The sequence below is a fragment of the Malaya genurostris genome, chromosome 3, assembly GCF_030247185.1.
Source record: "Malaya genurostris strain Urasoe2022 chromosome 3, Malgen_1.1, whole genome shotgun sequence".
In the NCBI taxonomy this organism is placed as follows: domain Eukaryota; kingdom Metazoa; phylum Arthropoda; class Insecta; order Diptera; family Culicidae; genus Malaya; species Malaya genurostris.
In genome coordinates this window covers 203,487,128-203,514,958 of record NC_080572.1, presented here as the reverse complement: position 1 = coordinate 203,514,958, position 27,831 = coordinate 203,487,128, and the positions used below count along the sequence as shown (strand labels likewise).

The 27,831-nt window shown below is 37.0% G+C and overlaps 1 protein-coding gene across 1 annotated transcript in view; it reads left to right on the top strand.

Annotated features, from left to right (window-relative positions):
• LOC131435973 (cadherin-23) overlaps nucleotides 1-27,831 on the top strand; it is a 59,810-nt gene that overhangs the window by 26,499 nt on the left and 5,480 nt on the right. The window contains exons 2-4 of the mRNA XM_058604294.1: nucleotides 17,042-17,185; nucleotides 17,413-19,405; nucleotides 23,051-24,417. Of these exons, the coding sequence (XP_058460277.1) occupies nucleotides 17,042-17,185; nucleotides 17,413-19,405; nucleotides 23,051-24,417 (3,504 nt within the window). The remainder of the gene's footprint in view (nucleotides 1-17,041; nucleotides 17,186-17,412; nucleotides 19,406-23,050; nucleotides 24,418-27,831) is intronic.

Here is a 27,831-nt window from a genome sequence, read left to right as displayed (position 1 = left end):
ATCGAAAAGGTGAGTGGATTGAATATTTATTAGGTGAAACGCTCTATTTCGTGATTTAATAACGGATGCTATCAAAATTTTCGTAACCAAAGTTTTTTTTTGTCTTTTTTTAAATGTTTACCGACTTCGATTACCGGCACCCAAAGGTGTTCGGTTACCGACAACACCAGTTTTTTCGACAAATCGTGAGAAATTGTCAGTGACATGCAGAGATGCCAAATTTGCAAATTTGTCTGTAAATTATCAAATTTCGTAGTTAACCTGCAAATCTTTTTTCGACTGAAGACTTTTTACAGACTTTTGAAACTTCGATTGTTTGCAGACATTCGTCAGAAATTACTGACTTTTGAAATTTTTTTTCGTTTTTGCTAGCTAAACTTATTGTACTACCTGTCATCTCAGGTGATATGCAACACGTGGACATGGTTTTTTAACACTTCAACAGCTTCTTCAAGAATATTGAATCTCTCTCAACGCAGTTTATTCTTCACGGAAGGGAACAAATACCAATCGTTAGGTGCCAAGTCAAGACAATACGATGTGTGACTCATCAATTCGACGTTTTATATTCGGTTGTTTGAGCCGATGTGTGAGAGCTTGCATTATCGTGATGAAAAATTATTTTCCGTCTTGCGTTTCGTTTTCTTTATTTCACGAATAACTTCTTGCAAACAAATGGTGGCATACCAATCAAAATTGGTGGTCTTATGATCTTCTAAAGCAACGGTAGCAATATGAGCCGGTGTTCCACAGGGTTCGAGCGTAGCTCCAATCTTGTATAATATTCTCACTTCTGATCTTCCAAATCTACCCGTTGGGTGTCAGAAATCGCTATTCTGTGACGACACAAGTCTGTTAGCCACAGGTAGAAATCTAAGAGTGATCTGCAGTCGCCTACAAAGAAGTTTAAATATTTTCAGTGATTATCTGTCCAAATGGAAAATTAAACCAAATGCAGCAAAAACGCAATTAGTTATCTTTCCTCATAAGCCAAGAGCTTCTTTTCTTAAACCAAACAATAATCACATTCTCAAATTGAATGGCTTGGAATTGACATGGTCTGATCAAGCTAAATACTTAGGTTCAACGTATGACAAAAAAATTACTTTCAAGGATCACATTGAAGGAATCCAAGCAAAGTGTAATAAATATATTACAGGGTCCGGCACTCGAAGTGTAACCAATTAAAAAAGGCATAAATTCAGTTTGGAAAATTACTTTTACTTAATTCAAAGTACAAAATGTGTAAAAATAATACAAAATTCAGAATCAATTCACTTTTGCTCGATATGACCACCTTTTGCCTTGACTTGATGACTTGAGAGAGCGAAGGAGTTGCTTCGTTTTGCCGAAAGCGGTCAATTTCCGAACATTGTATTTTCTGACGAGAAAATTTTTCCAACGGAGCAATTCGTAAACTCTCAAAACGATAGGGTTTACTTGACCGACCGTTCATATGAGAATTTGAGTCATCGATTGGCCACCAGGAGGCAGCACCCGCAACAGATAATGGTTTGGGCCGCTGTAACCGCAGATGGGCGCTCTCCAATCGTTTTCATCGAGCCTGGCGTCAAGGTAAATGCCACATATTATCGGGAAAGTATTCTGGAGGTTGCTTTGAAGCCGTGGGCAGACAAACATTTCGGTGGCAGACCATGGACGTTTCAGCAGGACTCGGCACCGTCTCACAAAGCTCGAGTGAACCAAGAATGGCTGAAAAACAACGTTCCGAACTTCATCACGTCCACACAATGGCTCTCGAATTCACCAGATGCGAATCCAATGGATTATTCTCTTTGGGCCATTTTGGAGAGCAAAGTCCGAACTAAAAGATACACCAGTCTCGAGGCGCTGAAAAAAGTTATAGTTCGCGAGTGGGCCAAAATACCTGCAAGTCACATTCGGCCAAACGAAGCAACTCCTTCGCTCTCTCAAGTCATCAAGTCAAGGCAAAAGGTGGTCATATCGAGCAAAAGTGAATTGATTCTGAATTTTGTATTATTTTTACACATTTTGTACTTTGAATTAAGTAAAAGTAATTTTCCAAACTGAATTTATGGCCTTTTTAATTGGTTACACTTCGAGTGCCGGACCCTGTAAATGCTTATATCCTCTTATAAACAGAAATTCTAAGCTCTGTCTAAAAAACAAATTGTTAATTTATAAACAAATTTTCAGACCAGTCATGCTTTATGCAGTACCAATTTGGTCAAGTTGTGGTTCCACCAGGAAGAAAACGCTTCAAAAGATTCAGAATAAAATTCTGAAAATGATTTTGAAGCGTCCTCCCTGGTTTAGTACAAATGAGTTACACAGACTCACAAATATAGAACCATTAGATGTAATGTCACATAATATCATAAGAGAATTCCGACAAAAATCAATGCAATCTTCAATTGAATCGATTCGCTCTCTGTATTAGTTAGTAAGTTAGTATATAAGTTCCTTTTCCCCATTACACAATACAAGTAGGTTTAGAATTTTCCCTACACACAAGTCATATATATAATAGGGCTGAAAAGTCACCACTTGTGGCTGAACACCCAATTTAAATCTTAATAATTTAATTTTAACTCATATTCCAATAAATAGTTATTTAAAAAAAACGGTAGCAATATGTCCGTTTATACCGAAAAAACAAGCTACCATTTTCTTTGATGTGCTTCAAGCGCGAACAACTTTTGTTGGATTAGGTTCTTCTTAAAACACCCATACAGTTCCTATTTTTACCTGGAGCTGTTAGCGGAATATATTCAATAGTTGTACTTCTTATGTACCATTTAATTCGACTATTTCACTGTCACGTTATTACACTTTCACAAAGTCACTACACTTTAATGAAGCATAACAAACGTTACAATACAGATACGCGTATTTCGGAATGTTATTTACATCCTTCTTCATTGTATCGGTTTTATAAGTTTGTTTGAAAGAATGCTGTAATGCTGCTCCTTTTATACGAAATGTCTTATTGTCAACGAGTAAAAACGGGAAGAAACAGGTAGTAACAAACCGGGTAGGACGGTAGTTTGATTGTCAGCGGAGGGTAACAAACTGAAGAAGTGGGAGATTAAGAGATTAAGTATTTTCTAAATCTATTTGTATGTTATGTGTCGGTAATAACTTGAATAGACAAGAGGGCTTATTTCCTTGGTCACGATTTAATAAAGAAATGGAGTTATTTTTGAAGATTTCTAAACTTTCGGGTGTGTCTGATTTCCATGGGTTGAAAATTTGTCTTATGATTTTTATGTCGTTGATAGTGAGTTCATGATCTTCAGAAAAGGCATGTTCAGCTACTTTTGACTTGAAATGATGTAGTAGTCCTTTCTCTAATTCTTTAGATGCTTTCGCTACTTCAGCGATTTTGTATACCCCAGATTTTTTCAAATTATCCGTAGGATCTTTGTAGAACCTAGTAAATTTTTCAATTGACAGTTCATGCTACTGAATACTAAATCTAGGCCAAATTTATTTAGTTGTGATTTCAAAGGAAGTGCAATGTTTGGATTGAAGTCCACCGATATTCTTTTTAAATTTTCCGATGGAGGAGGCAGACTTGTAAGTGATTGTTTTTTCAACAATCTTAACTTTTTGTCGAGGATTGTTTGGATTGAACGCTCCGGATATCCATTGAGCTTTCCAATTCATAAAAAAAAGTTTTTCTCTTTTATTGCAGCATTTCTCTTAAGGGGTAAGGTCAGTATTCTGTGAATCATATGGTGGAAAACTGCCATTTTGTGTTGGTGGGAATGATTAGTAGTATTTGGTATTACCCGCTCTGTGTTGGTTGGCTTCCTGTATATCTCGAAATTTAAGGTTTTTGCCTCTCTGACAATGAGGATATCTAAGAAAGGAAAACTGTTGTCTTTCTCCTCCTCATATGTGAATTTAATGTTTTTATGTAAGTTATTAATCATTTGTAAGAAAGTTGATAAATCATTGCGTTTGATGATACAGAATATATCATCAACGTATCTCCACCAGCGATTAGGTAATAATCCCTGCTTTTTCAAAAGTTCTTCAAGATTTGCCATAAACAATTCGCATAAAAACGGGGAGAGCGGATTAACCATTGGTGCCCCTTGTAACTGTTTATAACCCATACAGTTGACTGCTGTTTAGTTTCCGGCTTATATGTATAAACCCATGTTTCGTCACCTGTGTAGATGTTATACAATAAATTTGAATCACCAAGATTGATTTTTTCAGCATTTTTTGTACCAATCGATACAAATCTTTTTTGAGCGATTATCAAATTATGTGGGATCCAACGTAAACAAATTTTTTCACGACCAAATGCTCATGAAAAATAACATATAAGCTTTTCGCACTAATGCCCAAGGCTGCCTCCATTTCACAGTACGTCACATGGCGATCTTCCATTTTCGATGTTTTCTGGCAAAACACCTGGTTTTTGACGACCTTCTTTGAAGCCCTCAGCAAGAGAATTACGACCACGAATTGAAATCATTATACCAGTTTCTTACAGTCGCATATTATGGTGCTACACTGCCAAGTTGATTGAAGCTTGATAATCCACGACAAAAATCGTAATAAATCAGTGCACGAAAGCGTTCACGATTCAATTCCATTTCTTTTTCAAAAAAAAAATTAAAAAAAGTAAAATTTTCAACTCACTGTAAACAAAACAAATAGCGCTCAAATGACAGAATGTTCTTAAGATGGTAATGGTTAAAAATGTCAAACTTTATGCTGATAACGTCAAATCCACCGAGCAACACTTAGTGTTGCCAAGGCTATATACATAAGTAACAACCTAGGAATCATCAATTATCCCGCATTTTCTACGTACGGATCCCACAATCGTGAGGACTTAAAAAAATGTTCCTTCACAGAGTTATAAAGAGAAATATACGGAAAAAAGGAATCGTAGCGTTTTAAATCTAATAGCATGTGAAAATTAACAAATTTAAATTCACGCAAATTTACAATCAAGAGCATGTTTTGTACTATTCACCTGGCTTGGAAATCAATGAATTTAGAAAAAAATCCTCTGCCTAATCCACCTAGTTGTGTAATAATGGCTTTTTCTTGTCATTTAAACAATCTTATTATAACATAATTTTTCATTAAGATAATTTCTGACACGCATAATTTCTGATAAAATTTCCTTTAGATTGAATCGGTTAGTTCACAAAAGCGGAATTCAGCGCTTACAATACAAATTCGACAACATTTTCGAAATCAAAAGTATCAGCACCAATACATTTGAACATGATCATTGGTTACTTACTGAAAAAATAACCGAAACCAGAAGTTTTATCAAAATCGAACTTGATCAATGATCCATTAAGGTGAAATTCAGTGAAATGCGTGCGTTGCGAATTTCACCAATCATTCAGAAACTGGATCGATTTTCGAAAGACAAAAGAATACTTAACTTTTCTCAATTAAATTTATAATAACTAAGTATGCCAGGAATTTTTAATTTTAGCTTTGTAAGAGCACGTTCAGGAGTGTTCCAGTTCTAGATGCATAATTTATGTCAGTTTTAAAATTTAAATCCGGAAATCATAACAAGAAAAACTAGCAGCCCCAGCAGTGTTTTACTAGTGTTTCAAAAATACAAAAAATATAACGGCAGTTTATACCAGTTTTAAATTTAGCTGGGGATACGTTGATTCAATTTTAGTTCTATTATAGATCGTCCATATAAAACTTCCAGCTGCTGAATTTACTCTAAAGCCGTAATTGGATTTCGAAAACTATGATTGGTAACTGTTCTCTTATACGAGGATGTTTTAAAAATTGAAAAACAGTATTTGAAGCGATTTTTTACAAAAAAAATCTGATTTCCGTGATGCCTCGTGTGCGCTGTTTCGTACAGTACTGGTGTGGGAAATAAACGGTGGGATTGCTGGCATACATCGTGAGCAAAATCACATAAGAAACAATAAACCAAAACAGTAGCAATTGGGTTTATTATCGAAATGATAGAATATTGCGTACAAAAAATTAAAAATGTGAAGAAAAAAAATCGTTTTCCGCACTATCGTTGATTGTATTGTATTTGCGGAAATGTCAAAAACTTTCATCTCGCAGGTATGAGTTTCATTATAAATTGGAGTGTTACCGTAGAACTTACAGAAAAATCTAAACCGTATTTTTGGGTATTAGAATAATAATTCTGATGCCTCCTTCTTTGTTACTGTTAGTTACTGCAGTGCAAGGACTGACAAGGACGTTAGTGTTAGTCCAAAAATAGTAGCAAAACAATGCTGTGTGTGTATGTGTAAATAGATGGTTTTCCATCGTTGAGAAAACACATTTAAACCATTTAAAATTCAGCGTTGCTGAAAGATGATATTTCAAACAAAACGCTGGCTCGTTTCAATTAGAAGTGAAAAATGAAAAAAGTTCTACCCCAAACCTAGGCTTGATAAAATCGGTTAAGGATCAAGAGTAAACAAAGTTAACTTGTGTTGGTAATTTGTGTATTACGTACATTTTATGTGATACGTATGCCATAGATCTGTGTATTCATATATGCAGTGCACCGAGTTTATCAAAGTGGATTGCACGATTGAGATTCAAACAATCTTGTTTCACAATAATTGATTCTCAAATGAATGTTAAGCCTGACATCTTGGGTGAAATATCAGTTTTGATAAATATTACACCAACATTTGATGGAAAATTGCTTACATTCTATGAATGTAGATTTTAATTTCCTAATAGAAAAGTTAGCAACACTGCTTCAATGCATTTGTATTAGATTGCGCTACACAAAATAAACAAAACTAAATATTTTCTGTTACAAAAGCAGTTTGCCGGAAAAATAAATAGTTTTACGACAGCATTCCATATCCATTGCATTTCACGTGTTAAATTCAAGGTTCCTTTTTTGACGGATTACTAATAGAAGGTACGTAGATCTTTATATCGCAATAATTTCTGCAAGAGGAAATCCATACAGGAATGTGTTTGTTGCTAATCAAATGTGTGAGTGGAAGTAAGCTGAAACTGAAATAATTTTTCTCGAGCAGTTTTAAGGAAAATGGAAGAGTTATTGACTAAGATTTTCGCTATTCTTGAATTGCAATTTTAAGTAGTATGAACCGATTGGTTTATTTTACAACCATATGGAAAATTTATTGAGTGAAATCAGGAAAAGAAGCGCCGGAATTTGTTTTTACGCACACATTGTTGGCATTGCTCATACATTTGCAAAGAGTCTTGCTCCTTAAGACATATCCGAGCAATTTGAGCGAAGAGAAAAATCTCTGCACAGTGCCAACACAGACATTTTTCGATCTCATCGAGCTAAGTCGAATGGTACATAACACCATAGGGCTCCGATCATATATCGGTTTTACCAGCAATTTCCTTCAGTAGAGAAAGACGAAACAATCATACAACTTACACATTGTTCCATCACCTATGTTACTTTGTCACCCACTTTGAGTCGGGTTTTAGAAAGACTAGATTGATCTGAAATGATTATTCAAAAGCATGAAAATACACTAAACGAAAGTGTACTTCAAACTCAAATTTTCGATCAGCACCCATCTAATAATCAGTTAAATATACCATAAGGAAGAGAATCAACAAAATACGTATACGTATGTATAATGTACAGAAAAGCTTATCTCAAGTTTTGAAGCAGAAATAATATAATATTATGTATTATTGATATATCAAATATATTATTAGTATAAAAACGTATCGAAAGTCCACTGCGGTCAATCACCAAAAAAAATTCCTAGTTTCTATGTGTCGGTTTTACATCATCTGCTTTGTGCGAAGATTCGTTCTACTCAAGCAGCCACACTTTGGTACGCACTCCCTGGCACAGAATTTCACCTTAACAGCTTTCAAACGAGCCAATTATTGTCGAGTGTCATAAAGTAGGTAATTCAATTACCTTACCTTTCTCTGCTCGTTGACAAGGTTACAGAATCTTTTTAGGTCAGATTTTAAACTATTCTGAACGCGACATGGATAAGCTTTGTATTTTAATCAGTTCTGCAATGACTGACTGGACACATCTATTGAGGAAGCCGAATGAATGAGAAACTCACAGAAAAGGTGATTCTTTGGAAAAAGATACACTCGGAGACAGGACTTGAACTTTCTTTTGTATGCAATCCGTGCATACGCGATTACCATTTCCGAGTTCGACTGACCTTAGTTATGGCGACTTTACGTCAAAACAACTGAAAGAATTAATTAATATCATTTTTTTAATCGTTTGTAGCGATTGTTTAGGAACAAGTAGTGAGATCGTAAATGGGAGAAAGAATACTTTTCTCGCTGATAATAGTACATTTGTAGTTCCTCAAACTTAGATTTGACGATATCGGATACAAAATCTCAGTGGAGCAGTAGTATGCGCCCTTAGCATAGTAAAGCAGTCCAGTCCAGCGATAGCACCTTATTACTAAAACCAAATATCTGAATGCTCAAAATCTAAGACAAAATATCAATCATCATAACTGCTATAAGACTAGACTAGTAAAAAAGATCACTGATCAGTTAGTGTATAAACCCATGCTTCCGAAAACTTTAATTCTCTTTAATTCTGTTCCCAAAGCTCATAAACCATCATTAGATCCGAAATTATTCCTTTTTCGTCATTCCGATGAAATATTGACTCACTAATCCACCCACTTATACTCATTACGTTATTATCGACACAATTTCCATATCATTACCCTACACGAAGGCATTTGTTCAATTGAAACAATTACGAAACTTGCTCATCCTTGCCTTTGTTCGAGTGAAACATATATGCTATAATTGAACCGTCCTCCGCGACTGGGTGTTTCCTCGTCGATGAACTTCATCTCACTTTCGTTTGAATTCGAAGCGAAAGCACGCCGACCTTCCGACTAATTTGCGTTTCATGTTACGAATGCGGGAATTCTGCTCTCGAATTCGTTTCACTGGCTGCAATTATCCGCGTTTACCATCTCACAGTGGCACCCGAAGATAATGCGTATGCCGGGAAGGTGAATGCAAATTCCGCGCCACTTCATGGACCATGGACCAAAGCTACGGTGCGGAAAAATATATACGGGCAGAAATTTTGACACATCGAATGAATTTAATTGTGCAAATAAAAGGACTTAACGAAACAAACGATTAAATGATTAAAACTCAAAATGACATCAATAATGACTTTCTAGTGCACGATTCTGCTATACCTACTAACGGAACTGCCAGAAGAACACAATTTGTAGTATAACGGAATGCGTCAGCAAAGAGAAAAACAATCTCTTGGTCATTCAACGAACTTCGAAAGTTTGATTTATTCATGATTCATCAATTTTCGGTCGGTTCACTTCAACATACACCTCACCTCAGAATCATCGTTTCCACTGTTTAGTCATTCCAACCACACCGAAAGAGCCGCCTTGCCATTGTATGCGAAAGTTGTCCCACTTCTCATCACCCGTCTCGTTTGTAAACATGAGTGCGATAAACATCCCCCGCTTTCAATGGTTGACGACAGTAAATCGAAGAAGATTTCTAACGCGCTGCTAAAATTTGTGGAGGCTGATGAAGCAGGTTGACGACGATAGAGTCAAATAAATCAACTATGCTTCCTAGTAATATTTGGCAGTGCCAGAAATGAATAGCAATGCTACCGACTTCGATTTGGATAAATCTTGACACACGTCTTCATCACAGCAAACCATTTGTTTTGCTCGGTCGAAAAGACCACTTCGACTCAAGACTAACTTTTCAAAAGGGAAAATGTACTTTTGCATGCACTTTCTTAAAATTTTTGTTACTCAAAAACTGTTTCCGGAATCGTGAGACTGTCGTAACTACAGTAAGTTTCTAGGGAATTGAAAAGCCTGGCCTACAAGTTCGAATAGTTTTACAATCTGCTTCGAAAATTTCGAAAAACCTAGGGGAAAGTGTTCGGTTACCGGCACCCTTTTTATTTTAAGCTCATAACCTCTGACTTAGTGCACATAATGCGAACATATATACATCAATGGAAAGCTAAAGACCCTAGCTAACAACTGATTAAGAAATTAAGTTGATTCCTTTGACTAAATAAAAATTATTATCAATTTAGTAATGTGATAAATTTTGGCCATTTCAAAAGAGGTGTTCGGTTACGCACTCCAAGAAATTTCGCTAAAAATAGAAAAATTCAAGTGAAGACTGCAATCATTCATAAAAAAACATAATTTTTCTTTTCGAAGGCGTTTTGGACAAAAGTCTTCATTGTCTGATGATAACTTCGCATTGGCTCTCTTGGCCGATGATTTGAATGGTGGTGCCTTTGATGTTGATTTGGTCGGTCTTCCACCGGCTTCGCAACATTGCATACGTTACTGCAGCCGAATTTATTGGTTTCTTATCCACTAATTAATGGCATTTATCAGTGCATTAAAGTTCGACTAAGACGATTTGTTTGGAGTCGCCATGGCTAACAGAACCAGAAAACCAAAGTTTTTACTTATATGACGGATGTTTTGAAGCTGTCAATTTGTCTACGTGTTCCAGAGATGCCAGTTAGTACAATAAGTTTAGTTATTGTACTAATTTAGCTGTAAATTCTGAAGTATGTAAAAAATATGTAAATTTCAAAAGTATGTAAAAACTCTTCAGACGGAAACAGTTTTGCAGGTTAACTACGAAATTTGTTAATTTACAAACAAATTTGCAGATTTGGCATCTCTGCATCCGTCACATTACAAATGCAGCAAAAAACAACGAAAAAACAATTACTATGTCATGTCAAAAAGCCTTGGTATTACATTCCTGTAGTGGAATTTGACCTTCTGTTTCAACAGACTTCGCAGTCGATTCAGAGTGTACAGAACCAGTGCATGACTAGTGCTACACGATTCTACTGACACTACGAATCCTTCCAGGTCGGGGCTCGAACATACCCAGTAGTCGTAAGACCAGCGCCCTATGCATTGAACCGCCAACCCGGGATCAGTCTGTCATGTCATGTCAACAAGTATTGAATTGATATTTTTAAAATCGTAACAAACATTATTTCTAATGAATAAGTTTTACATTTGATTTACAAAACAAGTGCTAATTTCTCGAAGATAAATATGAAAATTTTTCTATATATGAATGAATGATAATTTGAGTTGATCGTTCGACTACACAGAAAGAAATTATGAATTCTACAGGTGACATAATTCTTCGAACGATACAATTCATAACTAGTTAACTTCGCAAATGACACAATATTCCATTCGTACAGAAATTTACTGGCTCCGAGTGTAATTTGCACTCGGCTAGCAAGTGAGACTGTATGAATTTATATGCACGATTTACCAGCCAAGCAGCTAACATATCTACTTCTGTGGTTCAGTCGACTAACAGGTGTGCTTTGTGATCTAATGTTTTTCGGTTCAAGTCGCGTTGTTGATGTAGATCTTTTGATTTTTATTCCTTTCGTTTTAAACCCAAATGTTCAAATCACACAATTTTACATGTTCTTGAATATACATTTTTATGATGATACATTTAGTTGTACGCCTGAAATTTTCAAGTGCCTTCGAACAAATGTTTGTGCACCGATTTTTGTAAAAATAAAAAAAACTATTCTTCTTCAATGAGAATCGTCGGAAAGGTGTTGAAAATATGCATATGATAATTTCCACACATTCTTAATTTTTTAGATCATTTTGAAGAAATGTATTTCAATTAACCTGAGAAATCCAGAAAAGTTTTTTTTATATTTTCCAATATGGCATCGATCGCAACAAAACAGTATATTCATTAATCTTTCCCACCCTATGTTTATGATACGCACTATAGATACTAATTTTGGTAAGCCCGTGTATTATAGTTGCACAAACAATTTGTTAAGCCGGTGGTACACATATACCTGCAAAAAAAGCTTTGATGAACTTAACTTTTCGTTCACTATCTTCAAAAGTAATGTCAGGCAAAGATTGTTTTTATCGTATCAAAGAAAACTCTCTAGTAACTTTTCATACGATTCAATCAGTGCCATCGAAGAGAGACGGATATCATCTCAGCAACAAAAACCCGGCATGGTTCATTTAATATAGAAAAGACACCAGTGCGAAAGTGAATTTCTCTCGTTGACCCGTCTCAGCATCATCGGTTAGCACGCTGCTGTAAGGATTCGCTCTGAAGCAACAAACGGTAGCTCATTCTCGTTTTGCGATCCGATTCTTTGCGGGCAGTGGATAATTGTGATAGAATCATTTTACTATTGCAGCTTATTCTAATTATGTGCATATAACTTTTGTACAAGTTATGTCTATGAAAATGTCTGTGAAAGCTCCACATAAGCGTTTTGAAATATTGCCACCTAGTATGAGAATCATCAAGTCGAGTCATCGATTCGATTTTCTGCGATAATTGACAACTTGCGATTCTCTCTTGGTAAATTCCACACAGCGCCGATCGTTACCAGACTGTATCTTTTTGTTAAGGGTCGTGAAATACACAGAGTATGATGTGGAGCGAATAAATGTATAAAAATTCTCGCACGGTTCATTCTTTGAGAGACAGCGAGTTCTTGTTGCATCATCTACCAGATTCAACATGGTGTATAGGATGTAGACAAATATCGAACCGCTTTCAACTAAATGATCGTCAATCACCAACACTGATGTCAGGTCTGCTCATTAGTTCAGCAAAGAGTAAATCATATACAAGTTTTATGATTAAGTTTGTTTCCATTGCGTATGTAATGTTTTATTTCTGCTGCTTTTATGATATTGTTCTCATGTCTTTTAAATGAAGTAATGTCATTTCTAAAAATGATGAAAACTGCACACACTGACATAAATTTATGGGACAATCAAAACTATGCAGACTTAGCATAAAAATATTATTTACAGCATCAATCCGGATTAGCATTTTTTACTATTTTACCTGTTTTTATAAATATAAAAAATAGGTATAGAATTCGCTCAAACTTTAGAAAAAGGGCCGAGTGTCACATACCAATCGGTTCAGCTCAACCAACTGAACAAATGTCCGTTCGAGTGTTGTCAACAAAGAGGTCAAGATCTAATAGATGACTGGACCGATTTTGATCAAACTGGTCGCAAATGAGAATTGAATGGTTTTGAGATCGGATGTTTACTTTTTGAGTTATAAGAAAATTTATGTCAATATCTGTCACCATTTACCTTGAGAACAGAATTATGTTTTTACATAGACATAGATTCCGCACGGCAATAGGTACCCAACAAGCCATAGATTGTTGAAATCCATCCATTTCTAACGGAGATATCGATATTTAGCGTGTAAGCGACTTTTCACCCACCCGCATACAATTGGCTTGAAGCCGAAAATTTTGGTTCTTTGGTTCTAGTTCACTGTCAAATGCTTTGTTTAGGCAGTGGTCACACGTTCACATTTTTCTTCATCCGGTTGCACCAACATAAGGAAACGATTTCGATGGAATATAATCAAACTATAATAAACCACAATTTATTTTTCTTATTCAAAAAGAGGTCAAATTACTTGTTTTATAGAGAATACTAGACTAGAGTTATATTTATATTGGGTTTGAAGAAATTAACTTTTGACACCAGTGTGGTTTGATTATATGGTATGAACGTAGCTTAACATGTTGTTGACAACAACGCCATCAAAACAAAATGCGTCGGTTTCTGGAACCAGCTTCCATAGCAGGGGGGTGTTTTCACCTTACTCCAGTAGTAGGAGTTTACGCACTTGATGATAAAGCGATGTTTCGGAGCAAAGTGAAACACGATTTTCAATACTGTTTTCTGCCATTGTTTCTTAGCACCTAAAAGACTATGTACAGCACCCTTTTTCATGACGTTTCGATGTTAGCACAGTTCGTTTTTGGCAACATAATCGTTCGATCATGACATATGTATTAGAAAGATGGCAGTATTTACAAATTCAAAACAATTTCACGTTTATATTGTTTCATGTTGCTTGCAACAATCATTGCTGGAAGAACACAACTTCTTACACCCTTATATCATTCAAAAAAGTTCGTCGAGATGAGCAAATTTCATTATTTTCTTGGAGATGGCTGATTTCTACAAACTAGGAATCATATGAACAGTCCTATGTTCCCATATAAGGTTTCTGAGTTTCATTTGGATCCGACTTCTGGTTACGGAACTACAGGATGATATATGTAATGGGATTACAATAATGTCATTCATTTTGCTAGTAGATGACTGAACCGATTTCGTCAGTAGCAACGAAATTATAAAGATATACCTATATTTTGAGAGTGGTATTTATATATACGATTCAATTTCTTTCATATAGTACCGGTAGAAGTACTATAGGAGATAAAGGCTCAATATAAATAGAAATATTCGGTGCATTTCGTTCACAATATACATTCCTTTCAGTTTTTAGCGGATTGTTATTGATAATATAATTATTTGTCTATATTGTTTTGTAAGCTGCAATAAATAACTTCATTTGTCGATGCCTTTCTTTCAGCCTACCTGGACTCGATTCCCAGCCTCGCACACAGGGTCAAAAGATTTTTCTGGCCCGAAGTGGTGAAGGACTTTAAGGTTAAAATCTGTCATTTGTTACCATTTCTTCATTTTTAAGAAAATGGATTACCTGTTTGTAATTGTATGATATTTGAGATATTTGTACGATTTGTTGGGAGTATCGTAACCTCATTTGATAGTGTTTCCAATGTTTAATAAGTTTTGGAGGTATTCATACTTACTTTTCTAAGTTAGCGTTCCAGACCATATTCACGTGTTCGTCAAATCTTAAAGGGTCCCTATCCTTATCACTATTTTTTGCAGCCATGTTTTTGAATATTCCATATTGCGAAGATATAACTGAATGAATTTGATTTGCTGATGGCAAGAGATTTTCGAAAGACTTCAACTAATCATAAAATTTTGATGCTCGAGTTTATCGTTATATTCTTTGGAAAAAATACTACTGTATTATCCCACCGTACGTTATATCATACGTTCAAATGCTAACAAAAATTTGTCTATTGTTTAACATATATTTTTGGAATTTCACTTCTGAAATAACTAATTTGAATCTTTGGCAATGGTTTGTCAAAAGATGGAAATTTTTCCTATGGTTTCGAACATAAGATTCACACGAATATGTCGCTCACTTTTCTTTGGTCATTTGTGTGAACTTTGCTAGGTTAAAATACAAATAAAACGTTGACACTTGAGAACAATTTTAAAATACAAAGAAATTAGAAGTGTAATCTATCAACTAGTGCTCTAGTAAAGCTGTTAGGTATTAAACTTTCAAAGTAAACATGCATTAAAATATAGGAAGTTTTGCTATGATATATCATACGCTAGGACATAATGGGTTAAGATCCCGTAAAACTGCTTGTTTCTTAATTAAAATTCGATTTCCGGTTCAGGAAATACAGGTGTGAAAATTTCACAGAAAAATTTGTCGGGTTTATCGGGTTCACAGATTTTGAGAGTCGACGCCCAAATAAACTTATTTCAGTTTTACCGGTATTCGGTTTTCAATCCCAGAAGGTACCCAAAAATTTTATGTAATTTCGAATCTAATGTAATGGTTAACAATCCATTAGGCGAATTTAACTGAATTTAACACCGATTCCTGAAAGTTGCGGGAATAGAGAAGTTAAAAGGAGGCCAAAACTAAATTAATAAGCAAAAATTCAAATTAAAATAAACTTATGGACCCATACAAAATTGGTGAACTTTATCAAATTCTGACTTCAGATTCTGAAATTACAGGGTGATGAGGTTTTAAAATTCAAACCGTCATAGAAGATGATGATACCAAAAAATTTTCAAAGGTGGGCTTAAAACTATTTCAATTCATTCGTCATACTAATTCATTCATATTCGAACTATTTTTGGTTACGCTGGTCTCTGATTACCGTTACTGGAAGTACCACAAATAATGTCAAAAACTTTAAAGAGGACTAATTAACAGGGTGTTTAGTACAGTATTTATGATAGAATAAATTTTTTTTACACCATTGAATTCTACTTTAGGTATATCACGTCACTATACACATTCATTATGTGTCTCACAACACTTTTAAAACATGTATAAAAGACGTCACATCACAGATACGTACAAAGAAAGTTTTAATATTTTCCCGTTACAAGTTTGACTACATCACATAAAATCGAATAAAGCAACCGCTTGTTTGGCAACTTTGCCGAGCCGATTTTATTTCTCTCTCATGTTTCGTTACGTTACCAGGACACGGGAGCATCAAAAATGGCGCCGCCATAGAAATCGACTTACCTTCACAAAAAAAACATTCACTTCATTTTTATCACAACAACATGTATATTTTTATGCACTAAACGCATCTAAATTAAATTATCTAGAAATTGTCAGGATAGATTTTTGATCCATTCTTTTGAAGGCGAGATATTCAATGAACAAGTTGAAAGACTGCGTTTTTAGCTATGCAATTCTTCCTTCAGAAAAAAGACTTTCCCAACCACTAAAGTCAATGAATCTTTCTGAAATTTTCACAGAATAATCTAAACTAAATTTCCAAGAGATTCGATAAGTTACATTTACCCCAACAAACTAATAACAATTTGTCAGCTGAGAAATTCGTACATGGTGGTAACGTTACACAACCCGCATCAAATAAATATCCGAGGCGAGATTTCGAAAATTCATATTATTACGTCAATTTTGCTGAAATGAATTTGTCTGCTTAGACCAGCTTGAAACTTATAAACCTGCGTTAGGTGTTAAAGAGACAAACTAATTTATTCAATTGAGGTATGACGTTCCTATGATCATCGAAATACTGATCACATAAAGTATTCGAGTTAAAATTCAAACCAGTAAACCCAGATTGGTGCCATTTGTGAAAAAAAAATTCCGCAATGATGGTACTAAACTGAACGGTGTTTTGCTAGTTGAACGCAAAAAGACGGTCACAACGTGCTCGGAGTATTGACGATCGCCACACTAGCGGTACCGCGCACACCGCTGCTAGCAGGTTCTGACTTTTTAATTTTTCCGTTAGCTTGTTTCCACCCGTTTTTTTTTTTTGCACGACGAGCGACGAACAGCCAACTAAAACCAATATATTTCACCTTCCGTTTTTCAGGCGTTGACCCCGAAGGAGGCAAACTGCGATACAGTATATCTGGACCCGTTTTCAGTGTGGATCGTGAGACCGGCGTGGTTCGATTACGGCAGTCCCTGGATCGCGAGTTGCAGGACAGCGTGGAAGTGATCATTAGTCTAACAGGTATTCAAATCGACTTCCCTTCGCCAATGGATATTATAATCGTGCAGCGAACTGGTTCAATCGGTGCTAGAGTAATCGCCATGATGCTAGCAATTAATTGCCATGGCAAAATGTCTTACATCACACCGATAATACCGGCCGACATGCTGTTACTAAAACACTTTCACAATCGTTAACTTGCATTTTCTTTATTTCTCTCTGTGTATTTATTTCTGCGTTTTCATTAGACGAAGGCACACTGGGTACGGAACCGAACACTGTCTCGCTGAGGCGTGAAATTCCTATTCGTGACTACAACGACAACACCCCAACGTTCGTTGGACGACCCTACAGTGCATCGTTGAGTGAGTCCACCAAGCCGGGTTCGATCGTCAAAATAAGCCCGGAGATCATAGTGACGGATTTGGACGAGGGCATGAATGCCGATGTGAAGCTGTCCTGCTATCTAGATCCCACTAAAGAAAACGATGACATTTGTGAGGTTTTCGAGGTACGGACTGAAAAAATAGCCCAGGGAAAGTACGGGGCTCAAATCGTTCTAAGGAAGCCCCTGGATTTCGAAACAAGACCATCCTACATCCTAACAATCCAGGCTAAAGATGGTGCGATAACAAATCCGCTCAAATCGTATGCAACCATTGCTATCACGATTATTGACGTACAGGATCAACCACCCGTTTTCATCAATGCGCCCTATTCGGCGTCTATTCCCGAAAATACTCCCGAAGGAACCATCGTTCTGACGATTAATGCAACAGATGGAGACACTGGTAGTCCACGACCAATTGTACTCTCGTTGGAAAACGAACAGATGGGACACTTCAAACTCAAACATGTGGGTGACCACCGGTCGGGTATTGCCAATCTAATAACTACGGATCGAATGCTTGATCGGGAAGATCTGAAAATTATTCGCAATGGCGGAGCATACACATTCTCCGTGCGTGCCACCGAACTCATTAATAATGAAATCCCCGGGGACTCGACAAGCTCGCAGGTCACTATAGTTCTCACAGATGTTGACGACCATATTCCAGAGTTCAACAAACCATCATTCGAAGTGTCGATTCCGGAGAATCTAGAAAACGACACACCTTTACCGGATCTTGCCATTATTGTCACCGATATGGATCTAGGAGCCAACAGTAGATACACGCTTTCCCTAAGAAATGTTCACAACTCCGAAGGTGTGTTCGGTGTAACACCTATCCAAGGTGAGGGACGTACACCAGTAGTCGTAAAAGTGAAAGACTCCACGAAGCTAGACTACGATGTGCGAAATCCTGACTTGCGGAAGTTTGTGTTTGACATAGTCGCTTCGGTCAACGAAGAAGAAAAATCCAAAACTCAAGTAACTGTTCATCTTCAGGATGCTAACGATAATTCACCCGTTTTCCCACGCGCGAACTACAAGCTACGCGTGAAGGAAAATTCTCCCAAAGGTTTCAAGATTGCGAATATTACAGCAATCGACAATGACACCGGAGCATTCGGCAAGCTGACGTACACGGTAAAGGGATTCGGTGCAGATTACTTCTACACAGATCCTTCCAGTGGTGGAGTTTTCGTCAATCTAAATCTGGACTATGAAATGCAAAAAAGTTATAGTTTGGCGCTTGTAGCCACTGATGGAGGCGGTCGTGAAACCAACGCTAATCTTTTAATTGACATAATGGATGTCAACGATAACTACCCGACATTCGAATCGCTGGAGTACACCAGAACGATTCGGGAAGGAGCGACTGAATTCGAGCCACAGTTCTTCGTCCACGCCACGGACAGAGACGGTCCGCAGCAAGGTGGAGGAAAAGTGTCCTATTCGATCGAATCGGAAAACAGTATCTCCGGACATGTGTTCACCGTTGATCCCATCAGCGGTGAAATCAAAATAACTCGTCCCGTCAACTCAATGGACACCGAGCGGGGACAATACGAACTGATTCTGGTTGCTACCGATCATGGTATGCCACCGTTGAAGAATAATACCAGGGTGCTGGTTCGAGTTGGAATTTCCGGAAATCAACGCCCCATTTTCAAGGGTCTATTCACTAACGGTAAAAACGATATTCCCGGTCCGCCCAGCTATAGGGTCAGCATTCCCGAGAATGCTCCTGCCGGGTACGTTGTTGCGAATGTTAGTGCTACGGATCCGGACGGCCTCGATGACCTCTTGATGTATAAAATCGTTGGAGCGAGTGATAATTTCGAGATTAACGACAAGTAAGTATTCGCTTTTTTTCCTGCTTGAAATGGTTGAATGACATTAGGTATAAATACGTTAAGCATCAGTGATGGCAATTATTCTCAGCTAGTTCACAAGAAAAGAAAGTTATAAGCCGGATTCACTAAAACCTCAAATTACTCGAACTTATACACGCTGGTGTAAGTTTTATGTCTACATTGGGGATACAGCAAGCGAACACCACACAAAATGGAAAACGTACTTCTTCTCAGTGTCGAATATACAGACTTTGAGTGTGTAATTATGTTTACAGAAGCTGGTGCGAGTCAACCAAATCCTCCTCGCATGAATCGCTCTCACGGGCTCTAGCCTAATATACTCCCAAGTGTTCACTGGTGCGGGCTGTTGAGAGAACACTTCTGTGATTTATTTTAATTTATAGATGATAGTTATAGCCTTGCTATAAAATTCTTTTCGCAGCAAGGAAAAGCGAAATTTCAACGATAAATTGTATTTTTGCTGAATATGCGTGACCCACGCTTTTCCTATGCGAGCCTCACAGAATTTGAGAACAGTAAACTCTGCACTAGCGCTTTGGTGTGATTCAGTGCTAGGGGCGAAAGAAAATAAACACGCGCTCATTAAGCGTACATACTCTATATAACAGTGGTGTATATGTGTGAAAGAGAAGAACTCTCATTGATGTTGTTAGTGCGAGGGGAGTAATTATACTTGCTCTTCATCACACAGAGGCAGAGATGGCATTTCACCAGAGTGATACACGCTGGCGTCAGATTCTTGTCCACACCGAGGATGCAAAAAACGAAGCATCGCACAAAGAGGAAAGCGCACATCTTTTCAGTGTCGAATAGACAGCATTTGAGTGTGTGCTTGTGGTTAAAGCAGCTGGTGCGAGTGAAACACATTCTCTTCGCATGAATCGCTCTCACGCGCTCTCGTCTAAATACACCCGAGTGACCACTGGCGCGTGATGATGAGCAAACACTTCTGTGAACTTCAATTATTAGAGAGAGTATCTCGCCTTGCTATGAAAAATTTGCAAGGAAAACCGAAAATTTTACTATAAATTGTTTTATTTTGCTGATTTTGCGTGTCCTCGCTTCTTCTACGCAAACCATACACCAGAGTGCTCACCGGCGTGTAACCTCTGTGAAAGTATCTGCATCCACCTCAGAGAATTTATTAGCTAATGCTCTAGCACTTAGGTGCGATTCAGTGGAGGAGGTAAAAGGAAATAAACAAACGCTTCCACTACGAGTTATTTATGGTTATCTCATACCTACTACTGAAAATTTTATTATAAATTGCTGACCATATATCCAATAATATGGACAACAAATTATATTGCTGCTTTATATACAACAAGAGATATTCGCGATTAAGTTCAACCTATTCATGTAGAGCAGGGGTTCCCAAACTATTTTGGGTCATGGACCCCTTTACTAAAATTAACTTAGGCCTCAGACCCCCAATAACAAATTCCTTTGAAAATCCAATTTCTTGCTTTTTTAATATTGATGTAAAATGCTTACCAATTACTGCAGATGGTCAAATAAACACTAAACTTTTTAGCTTGAATATTTCAAATAACAACTTATATCACGCAATAGGGGGTCGATTTCTAGACCTCGTCGACCCCCATAATAAATTTTCGTTTACGTCGACCCCCGCAAAAGGATATCGACTCCAAGGGGTCTATATCGACCACTTTGGGAACCCCTGGTGGAGAGTAAATTTTGATAAGGCGCTTCATAGTAAATTAAGTCGTATACAAGACAAAAACTTAATCTTCACGCCCCATACTCATGATTCACTGAAGCCCTCGGATGACTGAATATATTCCTGAAACAGATCAGAATAGACCAGTAAGTAATATGTAGCTAACCATCACTATGAACAGTATTGAATAGTTTGCAAACAAATTGGCAAAACGCAAGATCTGACCAGAAGACAGTAGGATTCTTGTGGTTTCGAATCGAGAGTAGCAGTCATTTTTGTAAACATTTCTTGATGCCGAAGGAGTCATTTCGCCGACAGGGTCATTTCGCCGCAAGTCATTTCGTCGAAAGCCATTTCGCCGAATTATTCATTAGTCTCAGCATTGATAAAATAAAGACAAAAAACAATAATTATTTTAATTCCCGTTTTGTTGACCTACAATCGTACTTCTGAAATGATCCAGACACTTGAATCATTTTTGTAAGTTTATTTATGATCCTCAGAATGGAATTCCCAGAAAACTTGTTGACTTTATTAGTGTTCCTATCAGGCAATTGTTCGTAAAAAATTACCCTTTCGACGAAATGGCCCTTCCGGCGAAATAACCCTTTCGGCGAAATGACCCGTTGTGTATCATGAATTCCTTCCACAAGGCCAGACTGTCAACAAGGAATATCATTTCGCGGTATGAGACGTTTGCGTGAAGCAATTCACCAAAAAAGACCATATTTGCGGGCAAATAACTCGTGGCTCAGCAACCACCGAATTCACCTGATTTGGCTCTCTGCGACTTTTTCCTATTCGGTCGACTCAAGAAACCGTTCCGAGAAACGCGTTTCAGCATCAGAGATTAGATTATGGAAAAATCGCAGAAGGCTCTGATGGCCGTACCAAAAACTGAATATAAAAATTGTTTCGAGGATTGGATCAAGTGCTGGCATAAGTGTGTTGCAGTCGATGAGGAGTACTTTGAAGAAGACAATATCGATTTTGATGAATAATATTATATTTTTAATTTTCTGAATAAATTTCGAGAGCTTTTTGATCACGGTAGTATTGCTGTTCATCGTTGTGATGAAGGTCGATGAAAATGAATCTTACCGCGGCCACAAATAGCTTGCCAGTTCATAGTATTCTTCTAAATTTTTCAGCTTGAACAGATGTCTCGAATTGTCTCAATATTTGCCTTTTTCGCACCACCATATTAATGGTTTCATACATGTGGACAATTCTCGAGTTTTAGCTTTTTGTGATACGTCCAATGATGTCGCAACCTGTTTTTGGCACAGAGCCAGCTAAGTCTTTGGCATATTTTTTAAACAACCAATGTCCATGAACTTTCCACATCATACCACAGGTTAACACTCATGTCCAAACTTCCAATATGATTCATGATATCATACACTCCAAACTAAAATTTGCTGGTGGCGTCATCTTCGTTTAAAACGTTGAAAACTTACTTTCGCCAAGTGGTGAAACTCTTAACGACAACAATGTTGTATCGTGTTAGTGCGGTGACAATTCGAGTATTTCGCGAGAAAGAAAGAATTGTTTTTCTCCGCACTTCGACGACTTGACGTTGCAACACAACGAGGTTTTCACTGATCGTCCAGTGAGAAGAACGTCCATTGGGCTATAAACGAAAATTAACTGGCAATATAGCTTAACTTGCAGTGCCATAAATTCGGCGTCATCTCAAGTGAGGTGACATCAATCAGAAGAAAAAAGAAGAAGTTCTCCGGAACTCAAATGGTTTATTGTTCACCACAGATACAGAGGATAAGCCAACTGTTTTCAGTATCCTAACTAAATTTTTCATTCTTTCGATTGTACAATATGCTTAACGTATTTAAGCCTAACACCATAAAGTACTTTGGGATTCAGCTTTATTAATTTATGTTCATATAGCTTTCAAATAATAATGTTTCTTTTCCGTTTCCTAGAACCGGTCAGATAACCGTCGCCCGAGATACCCGCCTGGATCGCGATACAAACCCGGAGAGTTATACCATTGTAGTAAACGCCATCGATGCGGGCATTCCTATCCCAGAAACGGCCACCACAACCGTGTTCGTCAAAATACAAGACGTCAACGATAAACCACCAAAGTTCACTCGGCAAAGTTACACCGCGTACGTTTCGGAACGCACGAGCATTGATTCGGAGGTAATCAAGGTAACCGCCACCGATACCGACGTGAACGCTAAGATTATGTACGCGATTGTCGATCCGATCTCGGCCAAAACCAAAGCTGGCATACCGCTCCTGTCAACCTCGCCATATGACTTCAGGACTGCTTTCCGGATCAGTGAAACCGATGGTGTAATCTACGTGAATAATACACTGGACTATAACTATGCGGCGGTTGTTTCTTTAACGGTCCGTGCGGTGGATGTTAACGCGGAATACAACATGGACATGCAACAGGACCGAGCGGATGTGACGTTGTTTATTCAATCTTTCAAAGACACTAATCCAGTCTTCAAAAACAAAGGATGGAACACCATTAGACCAAAGATAGAAGTCAACATAAAAGAAGAACTACCGATTGGCAGTGTGGTGATGAAAATTGAAGCTGAAGATCCAGTTGCCGACATACCGATAGTGGACTTTGAACTGGTAATGCCTGATGTAGATGGATGCTTTAGTTTGAACGAAAAAACTGGTGATGTAATTCTGAATAAACGTCTGGATTACGAAACAGCTAACAAGAGACACATAGACTTCGTGGTTCGTGGTATGACAAGTAATCGGAAAAGACAATCTTTGGCATACGTTAATGTGAGTGTGGAGAATGTCAACGATAATGCACCCATTTTCGAGAAAGAAATTTATCGAGTAACGGTTATGGAATCCGACCGATATCCACATCAATTAATCACAGTCAAGGCAACCGACAACGATGCAGTATTTACGGAAAAGGATAGATTATCCGGTTTTAACAGTGTGTGGTACAGCTTGGCAGGATCGCATGCTAATTTATTTATGATCAATAATAAAACTGGCGAAATTTGCCTGGCTAAGGGTCAAAGCTTAGATCGAGAAAAGCAATCAGTATTGAAACTATCTGCCATTGCCGAAGATATGCCAGGGAAAGCCGGTGATGCCAAGCGGGGCTATGCTGAGGTCATCGTTGATGTTCTGGATGTCAACGACAATGCACCAAATTTTGGGCAGAAATCGTACACCGCCGTGATACCGGAAAATGTCCTTGCTGATACGTTTGTCATCGCCATTACAGCGCATGATCCTGATGAAGGACCTGGTGGGGAAGTGCGGTACGATTTTCTAAACGAAGGAGAAGCTAATGGTAAGTGATTTTTAATTTTGATCTAAGGATAACAATTTTAGCGTTGAGTTAAATTGTGTTAAATTAGTTCAAATATAACCAAATTTTTAACAATGAGCATCAATTTACGCCAAGCGCAATAATGTAATTTTTTCTTAACATTGTAAATTTATCATACCAAGCTTGATATTCTGTTCGGACTGACGATCAGATCATTTGAAACGTGTATTTCACATGCTAAGAAGTTTAATTGGCAAAACGATTTACCCGGTTAGGAGAATTCAGGAATGTTAAACAAGACATAGCTATTTTTATAAAACTAAAAATATTAATATGCTGAAACCTCAAAACTTATAAGAAAAGCACGAACATGAAAATAAATTTATTAAGTTTACGATACTTTGCAAAACGTCATCGAAATTATAATCGATTGTTTCTAATACGCTATAAATGGAAATATTTCAATTTTTGTTATACGGTGAATCATTTTTTAATTATATCTTGATTCGGGTTTCGATACATTTTAAGTTTTCTGTTCGGATACTGGTAAAGTTTTTTATATTTTTATCGGATACGTGTAGGGTTCGAGTTTGGAAAAAAATTAATCTCGGGTTCGGGTAAAAATTTTATTTTCGTTCGGGTACGGGTTCGGGTTTGAAAAAATGCTTACCCGAGCATCTTTAGTTGATAGTGACCAATATCAGCTGTGTGGCCAACGCTTGGAGTGTTGCAATCCTAGCAAATAATCAACATTCACTTTTATATAGGGTTTCCAGGTGCGTGTTTTGGCAGCACTCTTTTGGTGTTCAACGCGATTTAGGAAGTCATCCTTTTACTAAGAATTGAACTCGGATCGTTTCCTGGCGCTTTGAACAAGTCAATCCGATACATCATGTTTTTATTGAAAAAAATCAGATTTGTCATAAAGATGAACGAGCCATTATGGCCAACACAGCTAAACTATTCTATTTGAAGAGAACATGGATAAATTTAACAAATTTACGTCTAGTATGAAAAACGTTACGCAAGTTTAAAAGCGTCGCAATAGTTATCGGCACAACTTTTTAGCCCGTAATACAAAGTCAAATTTATCATAGTAGCGTTATGTGAAAATCAAATTTACAGACACTATTAGAGATTTCTTTTGCAATCGTAAAAAGTGGTTAGTTAACGAAAAGATTTCTCGTCTCTTGTTTCTTATTTAGACAGCACCAAGAATAGCATTGAAAAACTCCAATATGGTGCTTACGTTAAGTCAATCCGAAAAACTGCTTTCCAATTGAGCTACCCTAATGATGTAGGACAATTTGATATTTGATGAAAGAGTCGTAGTCGTCATGTATTTCTACCGTTCTAAGTTATTTTTACCGCTCAATTTTCTCAGAGATGGCTGAACCGATTTTAACAACTTATTCAACAGTTACTATTGGGTTATTGATCAAATATCCTGTTCCAGAGATATTATGGTATAAGTGACATAACCAACAAAACACGTTGTTTTTCACCGTTCAATTTTCTCAGAGATGGTTCAACCGATTTTAACAGGCTCATTTGAAAGCCACTATTGAGTTATGGAGCAAGTTCAAAGATCAAATGGCTGTCACTTCTGGCTCCTAACAAATAATGGTATTAGTGACGTAAACGAATAACCGCACATTTATCATCAGCTGAATTTTCTCGAAGATGATTTAACAAATTTCGATGAACAGACTTATTTGAAGACTAACAATGTCAATCAAATTTGAAAGGGTAATGGCGAAAATTTCCGTTTCGAGAGATGCAATGTTATATGTGACGTAACCGACAAATTCCAGTGTTTTTTCAATGCAACGAAATTTCTCGGCGATAAAAGAGTCGATATCGAAAGACTTAGACTAGTTTGAAAGCTACTATTAGGTTATTCGATTAGCTCACAATACTAATGCTCGAGGATGAAATCTTACAAATGTTTTAATGAGAATATTTAAATGACAAGAGAAAGGCATTATCACACCACTAGGTGGATTAAATGGGGTTTTTTATTCATTCTTATTGTGACCGTATACCACAAGTGAGATTTTTTTTAATAGGTTTCATGTCCGACTCGTCAGCGCTGCTAGTGTTCCATAACAATTCAACATGAATTGTATGACAGACGGAAAATACTACTCTACTTGAATAGCATTATTTCCAATGTATATTCTTACGTCCTCAATTCGAAACTTACTATCGGAGGCGATCTACAACGACGCAACTTCTTCTTTTTATAATTTTGATTACTACAAATTTTACTACCGTAAAATTTTCTCAGCACCAGTATTCATAATTGATTCCTAGTTGACGTGTTCGCTGTTAGCTAATTCGTAAATGTGACCAGTAATTTACAAGGATGAGAACAGTTTTGCCCGAACACGACGTATGAAGGAACAGAATCGATTAAGTTCGTAAAAAGCCCACATGTTCTATTCCGGATACCAGGAGAAAGCTCCTATACACCATCTTTTTCGATAGAATTAAGCTGCCGTACTGGAACATAAACATCGTCATGGTAACCACTTATTCGTAAAATCAGGGTTTTTTTCAAAACTTTGGAATTTTCACGGTATATTACTTTCATTTGGGTCGAATATTTTTTGAATGGGCCTAATTTTGGTGTTTTGATTGTTTTTGTACAAGTCTAGAACCTAATGACAAGTGGGGCTGGGGTCCACTAGGAGATTAGTAGTACCTATTAGCTCTCTCCGGACAGTACCAGCCTAGATGCCGTGTGGAATCCGGCGGAAAAAAATCAGCCAAGAATTGATCCACTGGGTTCCTGCTTCCATGTCGTAAAAGGCGACAATTGCAGGAGTTTCTTTTTCCTTTCAGTTATCAGATATTTTTAATGTTTTACTTCTGATTATTCTATTTTACTAAATTATCTCTTCATTCAACCTATCAATTTCCGTCTAGCTTCGGAGAAAAGTTTTATTTGGAATGTTTTCTACTTCCATGTTATTGATTGTCTTTCAGGATTATGAATTGAATGATAAAAATCAACTAATGCACAAATCCGTTGATATTACAAAGTTAATAACAGAGATAACATATATCGGTATATTGAATACATAGTAAAAAACAATTGATATTAATATTTCAAACAACAAATTATCATTTTTGTCGGTAGCCGGCTGCCCAGATCCAGAGATTTATTAATAATTTTAATGAATAATTTAAATAATAAAATGGAAATAATAAAGAATCAAGACGCGCGTGAAATCTGATGACCTTTATTTGGTGACTTAAAATGATTTTATAACAACTGTTTAGAATATGTCAATGCAATGAATCAACTATTTCGTCTAAATCCTATTCACTCGTTTATTTTGTAATTTCATTTATAAAAAATAGGGAAGTTTTTATTCTTTACGCGATAGTATTGCAAATTTTCCTTCAGTTTCCTCGAACAAGAGCTGT